At 39.0% G+C, this 12,490-nt stretch overlaps 1 protein-coding gene across 4 annotated transcripts in view; it reads left to right on the top strand.

Annotated features, from left to right (window-relative positions):
* The window catches only part of LOC127573754 (ecto-NOX disulfide-thiol exchanger 2-like), a 166,831-nt gene that overhangs the window by 110,793 nt on the left and 43,548 nt on the right, over nt 1-12,490 (top strand). For all 4 annotated transcript variants that reach the window (XM_052022250.1, XM_052022248.1, XM_052022249.1 and 1 more), the window contains one exon: nt 9,589-9,744. In XM_052022250.1, coding sequence (XP_051878210.1) covers nt 9,609-9,744 — 136 coding nt within the window. In that variant the 5' untranslated portion in view covers nt 9,589-9,608. The remainder of the gene's footprint in view (nt 1-9,588; nt 9,745-12,490) is intronic.

Below are 12,490 nucleotides of genomic sequence, written 5' to 3'. Positions count from 1 at the left end.
CTGAGGTACAATGAAAAGCTTGTCTTACAAACCGATCGTACAGGTCAATTCATTACACAGTGCAGTTACATTGAGTTAGTACAGAGTGCATTGATGTAGTACAGGTAAAAACAATAACAGTACAGAGTAAAGTGTTACAGCTACAGAGAAAGTGCAGTGCAATAAGGTGCAAGATCACAACAAGGTAGATCGTGAGGTCATAGTCCATCTCATTGTATAAGGGAACCATTCAATAGTCTTATCACAGTGGGTAGAAGCTGTCCTTAAGTCTGGTGGTACATGCCCTCAGGCTCCTGTATCTTCTACCTGATGGAAGAGGAGAGAAGAGAGAATGTCCTGGGTGGGTGGGGTCTTTGATTATGCTGGCTGCTATACCAAGACAACGAGATGTAAAGACAGAGTCCAAGGAGGGGAGGCTGGTGTCCGTGATGCTCTGGGCTGTGTCCACAACTCTCTGCAGCTTCTTGCTGTCTTGGGCAGAGCAGTTGCCGTACCAAGCCATGATACATCCAGATAGGATGCTTTCTAATGTGCATTGGTAAAAGTTGGTGAGAGTCAAAGGGGACAAACCAAATTTCTTTAGCCTCCTGAGGAAGTAGAGGCGCTGGTGAGCTTTCTTGGCCATGGCATCTACATGATTTGACCAGGACAGGCTGTTGGTGATGTTCACTCCCAGGAACTTGAAGCTGTCAACCCTCTCGACCTCAGCACCATTGATGTAGACAGATCCGTGTACTCTGCCCCCTCTCCTGAAGTCATTGACCAGCTCTTTAGTTTTGTTGACATTGAGGGAAAGGTTGTTGTCATGACACCATTCCACTAAGCTCTCTATTTCCTTCCTGTACTCCGACTCATCGCTGTTTGAGATACGGCCTACAATGGTGGTATCACCTGCAAACTTGTTGATGGAGTTAGAGCAGAATCTGGCCGCACAATCGTGAGTGTATAGGGAGTAGCCCTGTGGGGCACCAGTGTTGAGAATAATCATGCCGGAGGTATTGCTGCCTATCCTCACTGATTGCGGTCTGTTTGTTAGAAAGTCAAGGATCCAGTTACAGAGGGAGGTGTTGAGTCCTAGGTTTTGGAGTTTGGCCATTATTTCATTTAAATATGGATCTATTTTGAATATACCTGGAAATTGCATTCAATTCAAAGTGGGTTTGAGATTTGTAGGAGTGGGCAAATGTGGCATTTCTCAGTGCTGTTGCACTTTAGGATCTTTTACAATGGATGGAAGTGTGGGAAAGGGTGACGAAAGGGATACATTTGGGCCAATAGAGGCCTCAGCCTTTCTTCCAGTGGTGTACTCTTGCTGATCTGACAAGTGAATTTTGTTCACTTTTTGGGAGGGCTTATTCATCCTGCTCCTTGTGCTGATTCTCTCACTAGTGGAAACATCTCGACTATTGCCCTAATACGGTAATTGTGGAAGCATTTCTCAAGTCCTAGTTAAAACTGATCCAATAAAAAATTGTACAGATGGTTTCTCCAACATGTATATCAGGAAGCAAGTTGCTGCCCTTCTTTTCTTTCCTCATCTCCATTTTAATCCTACCATTTCATAAAGTTGAGTTCAAATGCCATATTTCAATGTTTAAAAGTTCCAAGATATTATACCAGATGGGTTTGTGAGTATGAAGAAGGATGCACAGAGATTTCAGGGGGATTTGGACAAGTTCAGTAATTGGCTAGATAGAATATACTGGGAGAAGTATGAAACTTTTTGGGACACTTTGGAAAGCTTTTGAACACAAAACAGAAAAACAGTATCTTTCAAACTGAGCAATTGAATATTATTGCCATTTATTTTCAAACAATGTTTTCTTTGTTATAAATAGCCTTATATGTTGAGGACACATTCTAAGTGCATTGGAAGCAGTTCAGAGAAGGCTTATGATTCACAACCTGGAATGTGCAGGGTGTCCTTTTGGGGGGGAGAAAAAGGCAAGTCTTGTGTCTGTTGGCGTTTAAAAGGGAGAGAGAGAAATTGAAGCATGCAAGATCCTGAGGCGTCTTTTCAGGGTGAATGTTCTATTTCCCCTTGTGGGCAAATCTAAGAATAAGGGTCACATGTTTAAGACAGAAATTAGGTAATTTTTTTTCCCGTGTAAATTGGTTTATTATTGTCACGTATACAGTGGAAAAGCTTTGTTTTGCATGCCATCCATACAGATCATTTCATTACAACAGCACATTGAGGTAGTACAAGGGAAAACGATAACAGAATGCAGAATAAAGTGTTACAGTTGCAGAGAAAGTGCTATGCAGGCAGATAATACGGTGCAAGGCCATAACAAGGTAGATTGTGAGGTCGAGTCCATCTTATCATACTAGGGACCATTCGATAGTCTTACAATAGCAGGATAGAAGCTGTCCTTGAGCCTAGTGGTACATGCTTTCAGGCTTTTGTATCTTCTGCCTGATGGGAGGGGGAAGAAGAGAGAATGTCCAGGATGGGTGGTGTCTTTGATTATTTTGGCTGCTTTACCAAGGCAGCAAGAAATGTAGACAGAGTCCATGGAGGGGAGGCTAGTTTCCCTGATATGCTGAGCTGTGTCCACAACTCTCTGCAGTTTCTTGTGGTCACGGGCAGAGCAGTTGCCATACCAAGCCGTGATGCATCCAGATAGTATGCTTTCTATGGTGTATCGATTAAAAATTGGTGAGGGTCAAAGGGGACATGCCAAATTTCTTTAACCTCCTGAGGAAGTGGAGTACTGGTGAGCTTTCTTGACCATGTTGTCTACGTGGTTGGACCAGGACAAGCTATTGGTGATGTTCACTCCTAGGAACTTGAGGCTTTCAACCCTCTTGACCTCAGCACTGTTGATGTAAATAGGGCCATGTGCACCACCTCCCTTCCTGAAGTCAATGACCAGTTCTCGTTTTGCTGACATTGAAGGAAAGGTTGTTGTCATGACATCATGTCACTAAGCTCTCTGTCTCCTTCCTATACTCCAACTCATTGTTATTTGAGATTCGGCCCACTACTGTAAACTTGTTAGAGCAGAATCTAGCCACGCAGTCGTAAGTGTATAGGGAGTAGAGTAGGGGGCTGAGAATGCAGCCTTCTGGAGCACCAGTGTCGAGAATAATCGTGGCAGAGGTATTGCTGTCTATCCATACTGATTGTGGTCTGTTGGTCAGGAAGTCAAGGATCCAGTTGCAAAGAGAGATGTTGAGTTCCAGCTCTAGGAGTTTGGAGATAATAATATTGAAGGCGGAGCTGTGATGTGTTGAGTCTTAGGAACTCTCTTCCTCAAAGGGTGATGGAAGCAGAATATTTGAATGTTTTTAAGATAGAGACAGATTCTTGATAAGCAAGAGTGAGAAGTTACCACATGTAGTTGAAAGTGTGGAATTGGGATTACAGTCAGATCATCTGTGATCTTATGAAATGGCAGAGCAGCCTGGAAAGGCTGAGTGGCCAACTAGTATTTGTATGTTTGTATGTAAATAATCCTGAATTAGACGTCTATCAATGGTTAAAATCCTGGAACACTTTACCCAAAAGGACTTCACCACATGGACCTCAGCAGTTCAAGGAAGTCCATCCAAATACTCTTCAATTATGAGCAGAGATGGGTATTACTTGCTGCTCTTACCACTAAGATAAAATAAGATCTTTTTATTAGTCACATGTATATCGAAACACGTTGACGTGCATCTTTTGCGTAGAGTGTTCTGGGGGCAGCCTGCAAGTGTCGCCACGCTTCCAGTGCCAACATAGCATGTACACAACCTCCTAACCCGTACGTCTTTGGAATGTGTTAGGAAACCAGAGCACCCAGAGGAAACCCATGCAGACGTGGAGAAAACATACAAACTCCTTACAGGCAGTGGCTGGAATTGAACCTGGGTCGCTGGTGCTGTAATAGCATTATGCTAACCGCTACACTACTGTGCCTGCCCTAATACCCACATTTTGAGAATTTAAAAAAGTTTAAAAATTCAAGCAGAGCCAACAAAGGAAGCATTTGCTAACAGAAAGCATGTTCTAACAAAATGGCTTTCAGGCAATCCCCAGGTTACAATAGGGTTCCATTTCTGAGAACTATTCATAACCTGAACTGTTCGTAAGTAGGAAATGAACAGAAACGGTGTGTGGGAGAAGAAAACAGAAATGTTGTGATGGGAGAGGGGGTGATGGAGCAGGCGCAGGAAAAGCAGCCGCCATGGCCTCACTGACTTAGTAAACAAGTGAGTCTGCTTACGACTCCCAGCTCTGATTGGCTGGACCAATGCCTGATTGTGTGGGGGTAAGGGGAGTGGGGTGGAGAGAAGGCATGTAAAAATGCCCTATTCGCACCCAGCAAAAGATGCTTGCAGCCCCGCAGCAGCTGGCGAATCCATTCCCATCCATCCTGCTGATCTCCCAGATGCTTGCTCATATGTATAGGGTGTCCATAAGTCAGCTGTTCAAAACCCATGGAGAACCTGTATTCTCCCGTGAGATCCACAAGCCTTTATGCTATAATTGTGCAGATGTGTAAGGTTTAAAGTATTGAACTTTTAAGACTGCTTGGTAATCAGTATAAGTGGGTTTCTAATAAAATTGGATTAATAAGTACCATATTACTAGCGATTATGATGTGTTTTCACACGTACTTTATTTAAACAAGTGACTGATTTGATTTGAACATTGCAAACTTCTCGAATTGGCGCTGAATGTAAGCTGTTGATGTCACTAGAACTGATTTGCATTCACAAAAAGGAGTAAATAAAACACATTTTATTCTGGTTCAAGTACGTTTTAAATCAGCATATCTGAATATGTGGAAGTTTGATTTCTTGTCTGGTACAGGAAGCTGCAAGGGGTGAGGAGGTCATATGGCAAGAAAAAGTAAAATCTTACATTAGAACTCCATATCGAAGGCTGAACCTTCAGTATATGTATTTTTGTTTACCTTTCCATTGATGCAAAATCCTCCAACAGTATTAACCTTTGACATGTTTACAACGGAAAAAGATTTCTCAAGGGGTTTTAAGAAGAAACACAGCTGATTTTTGTCAAAAGATCTTGCAGGTTTATTGGAAATGGATGAAGTAAAGAATGTGGTTAGGTCGGCTAGACAGAGCAAAGATCATCTACTGTAAACTGCAGTAAAGAGAAGACAACGAAGAATGCCGATATTATTCTTTGGCAACGAGGAGCCAACCCAATGAGAAGCAATGTTATAATACATTCATCTCCTGAATCATTTTCTTTCTAAGTAACTGCTAGAATCAGTAACTTGTCAAAGGGAGCACATTTTAATTATGTACACAGATCAATCTTTATTCAGACTCATTTGGTCTCAACTTTCATTCTGCCATTATATTCAAAACAAAAGTGAAATGATCTCTGAATTCATCCTTTTGGTTTTGCAACATAAAAGCCTGAAAAGGAAACTGAAATGCTAAAAATTGTATTTCACTGTCATAATTCTGGAAAGATCTAGAAATATACCACTAAAATTTTACTGCAATATGGTTTGAGATGAGATTAATATTCACAGAATATGGATTTTTGTAAAATTTTCATGGAAAGTAGGTTGATCCATAGTGTAAAGGGCTATTGAAGAGTTTGATTCCTAATGGTAAAAATAATAAATAACCTTCATCCAATTTTATTTTTCATTATAGAAAGGTGTCATGTTGTCTGACAATATCTGATCAACATGCTACTGAATTAATGAAGGTCAGCATGACCTTTATAAATGTCACAATTCCCTGCTGTCTGAAGTAATACAACTGAATGTTATTTGCTTTTGCAGGGAGTTATGTGTAATAGTCACATAAAATGTGAGCTAAAGATTAACTTTAGAAAAGAATCTCCTATTTTTAACCATAGATACTATTATTTAGGTTGCCATTAGGAAGAGGGGTTTGTACTGGAGGGGCAGGGGGTGTTGGGGAGTTCTGCGAGGCTCAATTATTCTTTAGGTTCCTGGCTGGTAAAGAGAAATAAACCAATGCTCCTGTCTACATGCAGTGAGAAAAGGATCAAGCACAGGTGTGACATTCCCATTATCAAAATAACAGTGAACGCCTCATTGAAAACAATTTGATGTCAGACATTTTAGGACATCCTGAGGATGTGAAACAATTGTTACTTCCTTCCTTCCAATGGATTATAGAAAATGATGGGCCAATTATTCCACTTGATAATTATGAAATGAACTTCCCTTTACTCTCACCCATCCCTGTGAATTCTCTCTTTCTCATTGACTCTGGGGATTAAGAATCACTACTCCTCTCCCTCCAGAATATCTTTTCACATATGAACATGACATTTCTTTCTTCCATGTGTTCTTGGAACGGGAATGCAGGATTTATTGCTCGTCCCTAAATGCCCTTGAAAAATTGGTGGTGGGCTGCTGTCTAAAATCACCACAGTAACATGCTGCCACATAATTGTTAGATAGGGAATAGCAAGGTTTGGCCCAGCAACAGTGAAGCAATCTTGTGAAGTTTCCCTGTGAGGATGGTGGGATGGTGTCTGATTTGCAGGGGAATTTGTTGATGGTGGCATTCCTATTCACCTGCAGTCCTTGTATTGTTAAGTACTAATTTCTAAGTCAGGTAGGAGGTGTTGCTGTAGTGCATCTTTTAGATGGACAACATCCAGTCAAGCTGCACTGGTAGTAGAGGGAGTAAATGTTTGGGAAGTACACAGAGTGTTAATTAAGCAGTCTGCTTTATCCTAATCTTCATCCATATTAGTTCTAACAACATTAGTAAAAAGAGTGGGGGTCTTCCAGTTAGAACTTAGGGATCTAGGAAAGAGATTTAAAAAGCATAACTTCAAAGTTAATAATCTCTGCCTTAGTATTGGTGCCACATGTGAATGAACATAAAAGAGGATAGTGAAGATAAATGCTTCAGGGTTTGCATTTCTGAGGCTTTGGATCTGGCGAGACCTGCACAAGATGGATTGATTGAACCTCAACAAAATAATTTTTTGCAGAGGTGGAAATCAGGATGTAGCATTCGAAAGGAGAAATAACATGCTAAAGGCAGGTGGGCATCACCAGAGAAGGAATGGAATCAGACTCTGGGGGAAATGGAAGATCTAAGGGTTCATATTTGTAAGCACATTAATTAAGATAAATTTGATGAGCTGCAGGGGCAACTAGCCACATGGAATTGTTATGTTTTGGCAATAAAAGGTCTGGCTGGAAGTAGGTCTGTTTAGGTTACCAGTATTTCTGGAATTGAGGTACTCAGCAGAAATGTGGGTGGAGAGAAAGGAGCGTGGCAATTTTGATTTGGGAAAATATGGTCGAGAAAAGGATGTCCTTGATGGGTCAAGGTTAGAATTCATGTGACAAAAGTTAAGAAACAAAAGGTGCTTTACTGCCTCTGTCTGTAATTTATACTTCACCAACTAATGGGAAGGATACAAAGGAACAAATGTTCAGTGAAACATGCATAGTGGAAGAACTATAGTGTAGTGAGAAAGGGGGACTTCAGCTGCCCTAATATAGACTAGGGAAATGTCCAGCACAGTGAGAATTATTAGATCTGCTTCTAGGAGTCAACTGAGCCAAGTGCAGCAAGTTTCAATGGAAGAACATTTTTGGAATGGTAACTTTGGATTTGACTGTTTTAAGTAGTTTTTTTTCTTAAGATGTATAGTGTTTAATACACCTCAAGTGGCTGTACAAGGTATGACCGCTTTTTAGCTTATTGGTTCTTTCATCAGGTGAATGTGTTTTCTCATTGGTTGGTTTGGCCACAGGTATCTAATAGGTTTTCTGATTGGACTATTATTATCTAAGGAGTACCTCTTATCTCAGGTATAAAAGGTGGCGTTTTTTTGTTAATCTCTCTCTCTTGCTTATCTTGCTCTTTTCCCCCTCCCCTAGTTCATTTTAGTTCCTTTTGTGTCGGTTTATCTCCTAGTAGTAAAGCTAGGGACATGTGCTCTGCGGCTGTTTCTTTGTTTTAAACTTTTCCAATAAAACTTTGTGAAGCACCAAGTTGTTTTCCTGAACTCATTATGATAAAGTAATTGGACTCCTGAAAGAACCTGTGAATTTGGAAATAACCAGATCTGACAGTAACCAGACTTCATAAGGTTTAGATTAGTTGAAGAAATGGACGAGAAGGAATCTAGAGTTTAAAAAAAATACTGAATTGGAATAGTGCTGATTTCATTGGATTAAAAACAGATTTGGCCAGGGTAAATTGTAATATGAGTGTGAATTAGAGGAGGAAAACATTACTTTAGCAAGGAGAAAATAAGAGGAGACCAGTCTACATTAGGTAATGTCTTAGGAAGGTGATATCCATCATTAGGGATCCCCACCATCCAGACCATGCTGTCTGAATGCTGCCATCAGGCAGGAGGTACAGGAGCCTGATGACCCACACCTCAAGGTTCAACAACAGCTTCTTCCCCACTGCCATCAGGTTCTTGAACCAATCTGAAAAACCCTAACCCTACCTTGGACTATATTTCTTTCTTTCTCTCTCGACTTGCACAAGTGTTGTTATGTTTATTTTTACACTGTGTAAATTGTGCATAACTTATGTTAATTTAAGTTTATGTTAATTTATGTTTGTTGTGTTTGTAATGTACTGTGCTGCTGCTGCAAAAAGATAATTTTCCATGGCATTTATACCCTGTGTAAGTATGCCCATGACAATGAACTTGTACTCAATCTTAATCAAAATCAAAACTTTCTGTAGGCATGAAAATAAACCAGTAGTCCTAGGATGGGTAGGTCCAATTCGAGGCCAAAAAGACCTATCCAGCAGGCACAGGACATGGGTCATGTATTGAATCAGTATTTCACATTTTACTAAGAAGGTGATGATGCCAATATCATTTTTTAAAAAAAACTGAGGTAGGAATTTTTATTTTATTTTTGGGGATGGAAAAATCACTGGCTAGGCCAGCTTTTTTTTTCCCCATCCCAAATTGCTCTTGAGAAGCAGGTATTGAGCCACCTTCTTGAACCACAACAGCATTTAATGAAGGTTCATGTACAGTGCTGTTGAACAGAGAGTTCTAGGATTTGGATCCAGTGATGAAAGGATGGAGATATATTTCCAAGTCAGGATGGTGTGTACCTTGAAGGTAATGCTGCAGGTATTGTTGACATGCACGTGCTGTCCTTTTACTTCTCGGAGAGGTCAATGGCTTGGCCTATACTGCAAGAGTAGCATAGGCAAGTTAACTAAAGTGTGTTTGGTATATACTGCAGCCACAATGTGCTCATCCCAAGTCAAGTTGAGTTTATTGTCATGTGCACAAGTATGGTGAGGTACAGGTACATTGAAAAACATGCCTACAGCAGCATCATGGAAACATAAGTGCAGACAGCAATGTGGTGGATGGAATGAATGTGTAAGGTGGTGGATGGGGGGAGCATCAATCAAGCATGTTGCTTTACCCTGAATGTCTTCTAACACCCAGGGTTGGAATCACAATGATAGGAAAGGAAAAGGCCAAGAATTGGTTTGCAGATGAAGGCAAGGATTTTGAATTCAATAACTAAAGGGTCGATTAAGCAATAGAATGGCTTAAAAGATGCTTTTGGACTATCAAAATGAAAATGAGAAAATTATCACAATTTCCATGTTTGTTTCTCTTTCCAGAGTTTGACCGAGGTCTTAGCATGATGACCGGCATTCCACCTATTAACCCAATGATGCCTGGATTGGGCATTGTCCCTCCTTCAATTCCTCAAGACATGTTTGTTGTGAAGGAGATCATCCATTGCAAAAGCTGTACACTTTTTCCTCCAAATCCAAGTAAGTCTGTGAGGAACAACTTGATTGCTAATAGAATTTGTGGTTCTTTTGCTGATGTCTTTCACCAATTTGGTTTCTGATTAATTACATTTGACTAATGAGTACCCAATGCATTCACTGCAATTAGATGCATACACTTCAAAATTCCTCTTTCTTAAATGTAATTCAGAAGACCTATTCAAAACTGGAGAAAAATGTGTTTAAGTAATGATAATCTTGTTTCAGTACACTGGCAAAGATGTTCAGCATGCCATGTAAATGCATAGGAAATATAGCAACAGAACATACAGTATTTTCAGTATGCTCTGCCATTCAGTAAGATCATGGGTACTCTGTGACCTCCACATAATTTAAAGTTAACAATTAACCCAGCATCAATTCCTGTTTGTGGAATAAAGTTCAGAAGTTCTATCCGTCTCTTTACAATAAGCTGCTCCTGAACTTCTTGCCTAAAAATCCCTTCCTTTAACTTTCATGCTGTCTCTCTGGTCCACAACTAGCAGAAAAAGTTTCTCTCAATCTGTCCTATTGTTTTCCTTAATATTTTGATAGGATAATACTGAAATAGACATCAAGAAATTTTTGGCCGAAGATGCACACATTTTATCAGCAATGGTCAAGAACGTTCAATGATGAATTTTTTTGTACCTTCTGCATCACTCATGCAAGTTGATGTGAGGGTATTTTAGTAACAGTTACCTGTTTTATCTCTCCCTTGTTAAGGGCAAAGTGCATGTTTTTTTTAAACTAGATGCATGTCCCAGCTCCTGTTTTGTTGTATTCAATTAATACCATAGTTTTATGTGGTAGGAGTAAGTAAACAGTATGACAGAATGACACTGGTTCTTGGTATCTTTTCAAATATTTGAAAGCAAGCTGAAATCGCCCTTTTATCAATTGTACAATCTCAGATTTACAAATGTAAATTGTGAACTATTCTCTTTAGTAAAATTCGATGGTGACAAAGTACAGATAAAATGAAACAATACTGTTCTGATGAATTAATCAAGAAAACTTTCTTTAAAGTCATGTTGATATTGTTGACCTTTCTATTGCATCAAGGTGCCATTTTTGTTCATTCAGTCCTAATGGCCAGTTTAATCAGAATTTTGAAAGTAAAGTTAGAAATGTCTGTTTCAAAAGTAATTATCTTGTTTTAGGTGTTTTTTTTCTTGCTGGTGTTTAATTTACTAAGCCTCATGAACCACCTGTTAACTCGTAGTTAATTTCATTGCCGTCTTTCCTCTTGTGACTGGGAACTCAATGAGTATGCAAGATATCTAACCAAGGTAAACACTTTGGATGAACAACTGCAGCATTTTAACATCTGCACCTTATGAAATAAAAAAATATAGGAAATAGAAAAAACAGTAGACCACTGTGCCAATTGAGCTGCTTCATCATTCAATAAAATTATAACTGATTTCTGTCTCTTTCACTTTACTGCCCAATTCTCATATCGTCAGGTTGCCTTGATATTTAAAAGTCTGTCGGTCACAACCTTGAATGTGCTGCTTGGCCTGTTTTCTCACTTTTCAGCTTCTGATAACAGTTCTTCGACCTGAATGTTAAGATAGTAATTCTTTCTACAGATGCTGCCTGACCTGAGTTTTTCTAGCATTTTCTGTTTCTATTTCAGATTGCCAGCAGTTGCAGTTTTTTTGATTTTTAATGATTGTTTTATTAACCTTGTACAATCTTTTCATTTCTGGATTAATTATCTTTACAATTATGGTACTGCTTTTCAGGGACATGTGAATCACAAAGCCCAATACTTGGTTCCATATTATCTCTTATCTCCACTGGTATTGATTCTACTTCCTTATCTTTCAGACTAAGGTTTCTTGCAACTGTCTCTATGACATTCTTTATCTTCAGAGTGCACCCCCAGCTCTTCTGTGTGTTTTTTTTTCTGTTTTCTTCCTTAAACTTCAACACTCCTGCAATTCACAACCTGAATGCATCTACAGCTCAGTGATATCTAGTTGGTCAATTTGTCTCTGTGCCAATGTTATTTTTTGATTTTTGTCAGAAGCCTTCATCTGTTCAGATGCAATTCTTTTAGTTCTATCTTTTTTTTTCTAAAATTGACTTTGTACTATCACCATTAAACTTTGTCCCTTCTTGTCTCACTCTGTGTATCATTCCTCGTGTTCCAACTTTATTCAATGTCCTTGACCTTTACCTTTTAGATCTCTAAATTTATACCTTCCTCTTGTCTAACCCTGCATCCCCATCACCAATTACCTTCTTTGTACAGAACTCTGTTGTTTTAGTTACCCAATTTTACCATAAGACAATATAAATATATTTATTACTGTTTCTGTGCTGACAAGTCAAATGTTGCATTAATTCACTATTTTCAATCCTGGGGAACTATAATGATAAAGACTATGATGTTTTTCAATGATTAATGCATTGTTTGTTTCAACTACCATGTCCCCTTGTCTATCCTAAAACGAGAATCAGAAACAGATGTACCTTTTTATAGTATTTGCAAATTTTTGATCAAATTATACTTGTATTTGACAAATTCTCATGCACTTGATTTTACTCTGCATCCTTTATTGTATATATGTTTGACCCAGATGCTTGAGTTTAAAATTAAGGAGCTTCTTACCTTTAAGAAATAGAGCAATTTAATGATAAATAAAGTTGTAAGAAATATTTGAGAAATAGAAATAATGCAATGATATGGTAGGAGAAACCTGTTACAAATTCCAATTGTTTGTGAGGATATTGTATA

The sequence above is a fragment of the Pristis pectinata genome, chromosome 8, assembly GCF_009764475.1.
Source record: "Pristis pectinata isolate sPriPec2 chromosome 8, sPriPec2.1.pri, whole genome shotgun sequence".
In the NCBI taxonomy this organism is placed as follows: Eukaryota; Metazoa; Chordata; class Chondrichthyes; order Rhinopristiformes; family Pristidae; genus Pristis; species Pristis pectinata.
This window is presented reverse-complemented; position numbering and strand designations above follow the sequence as displayed.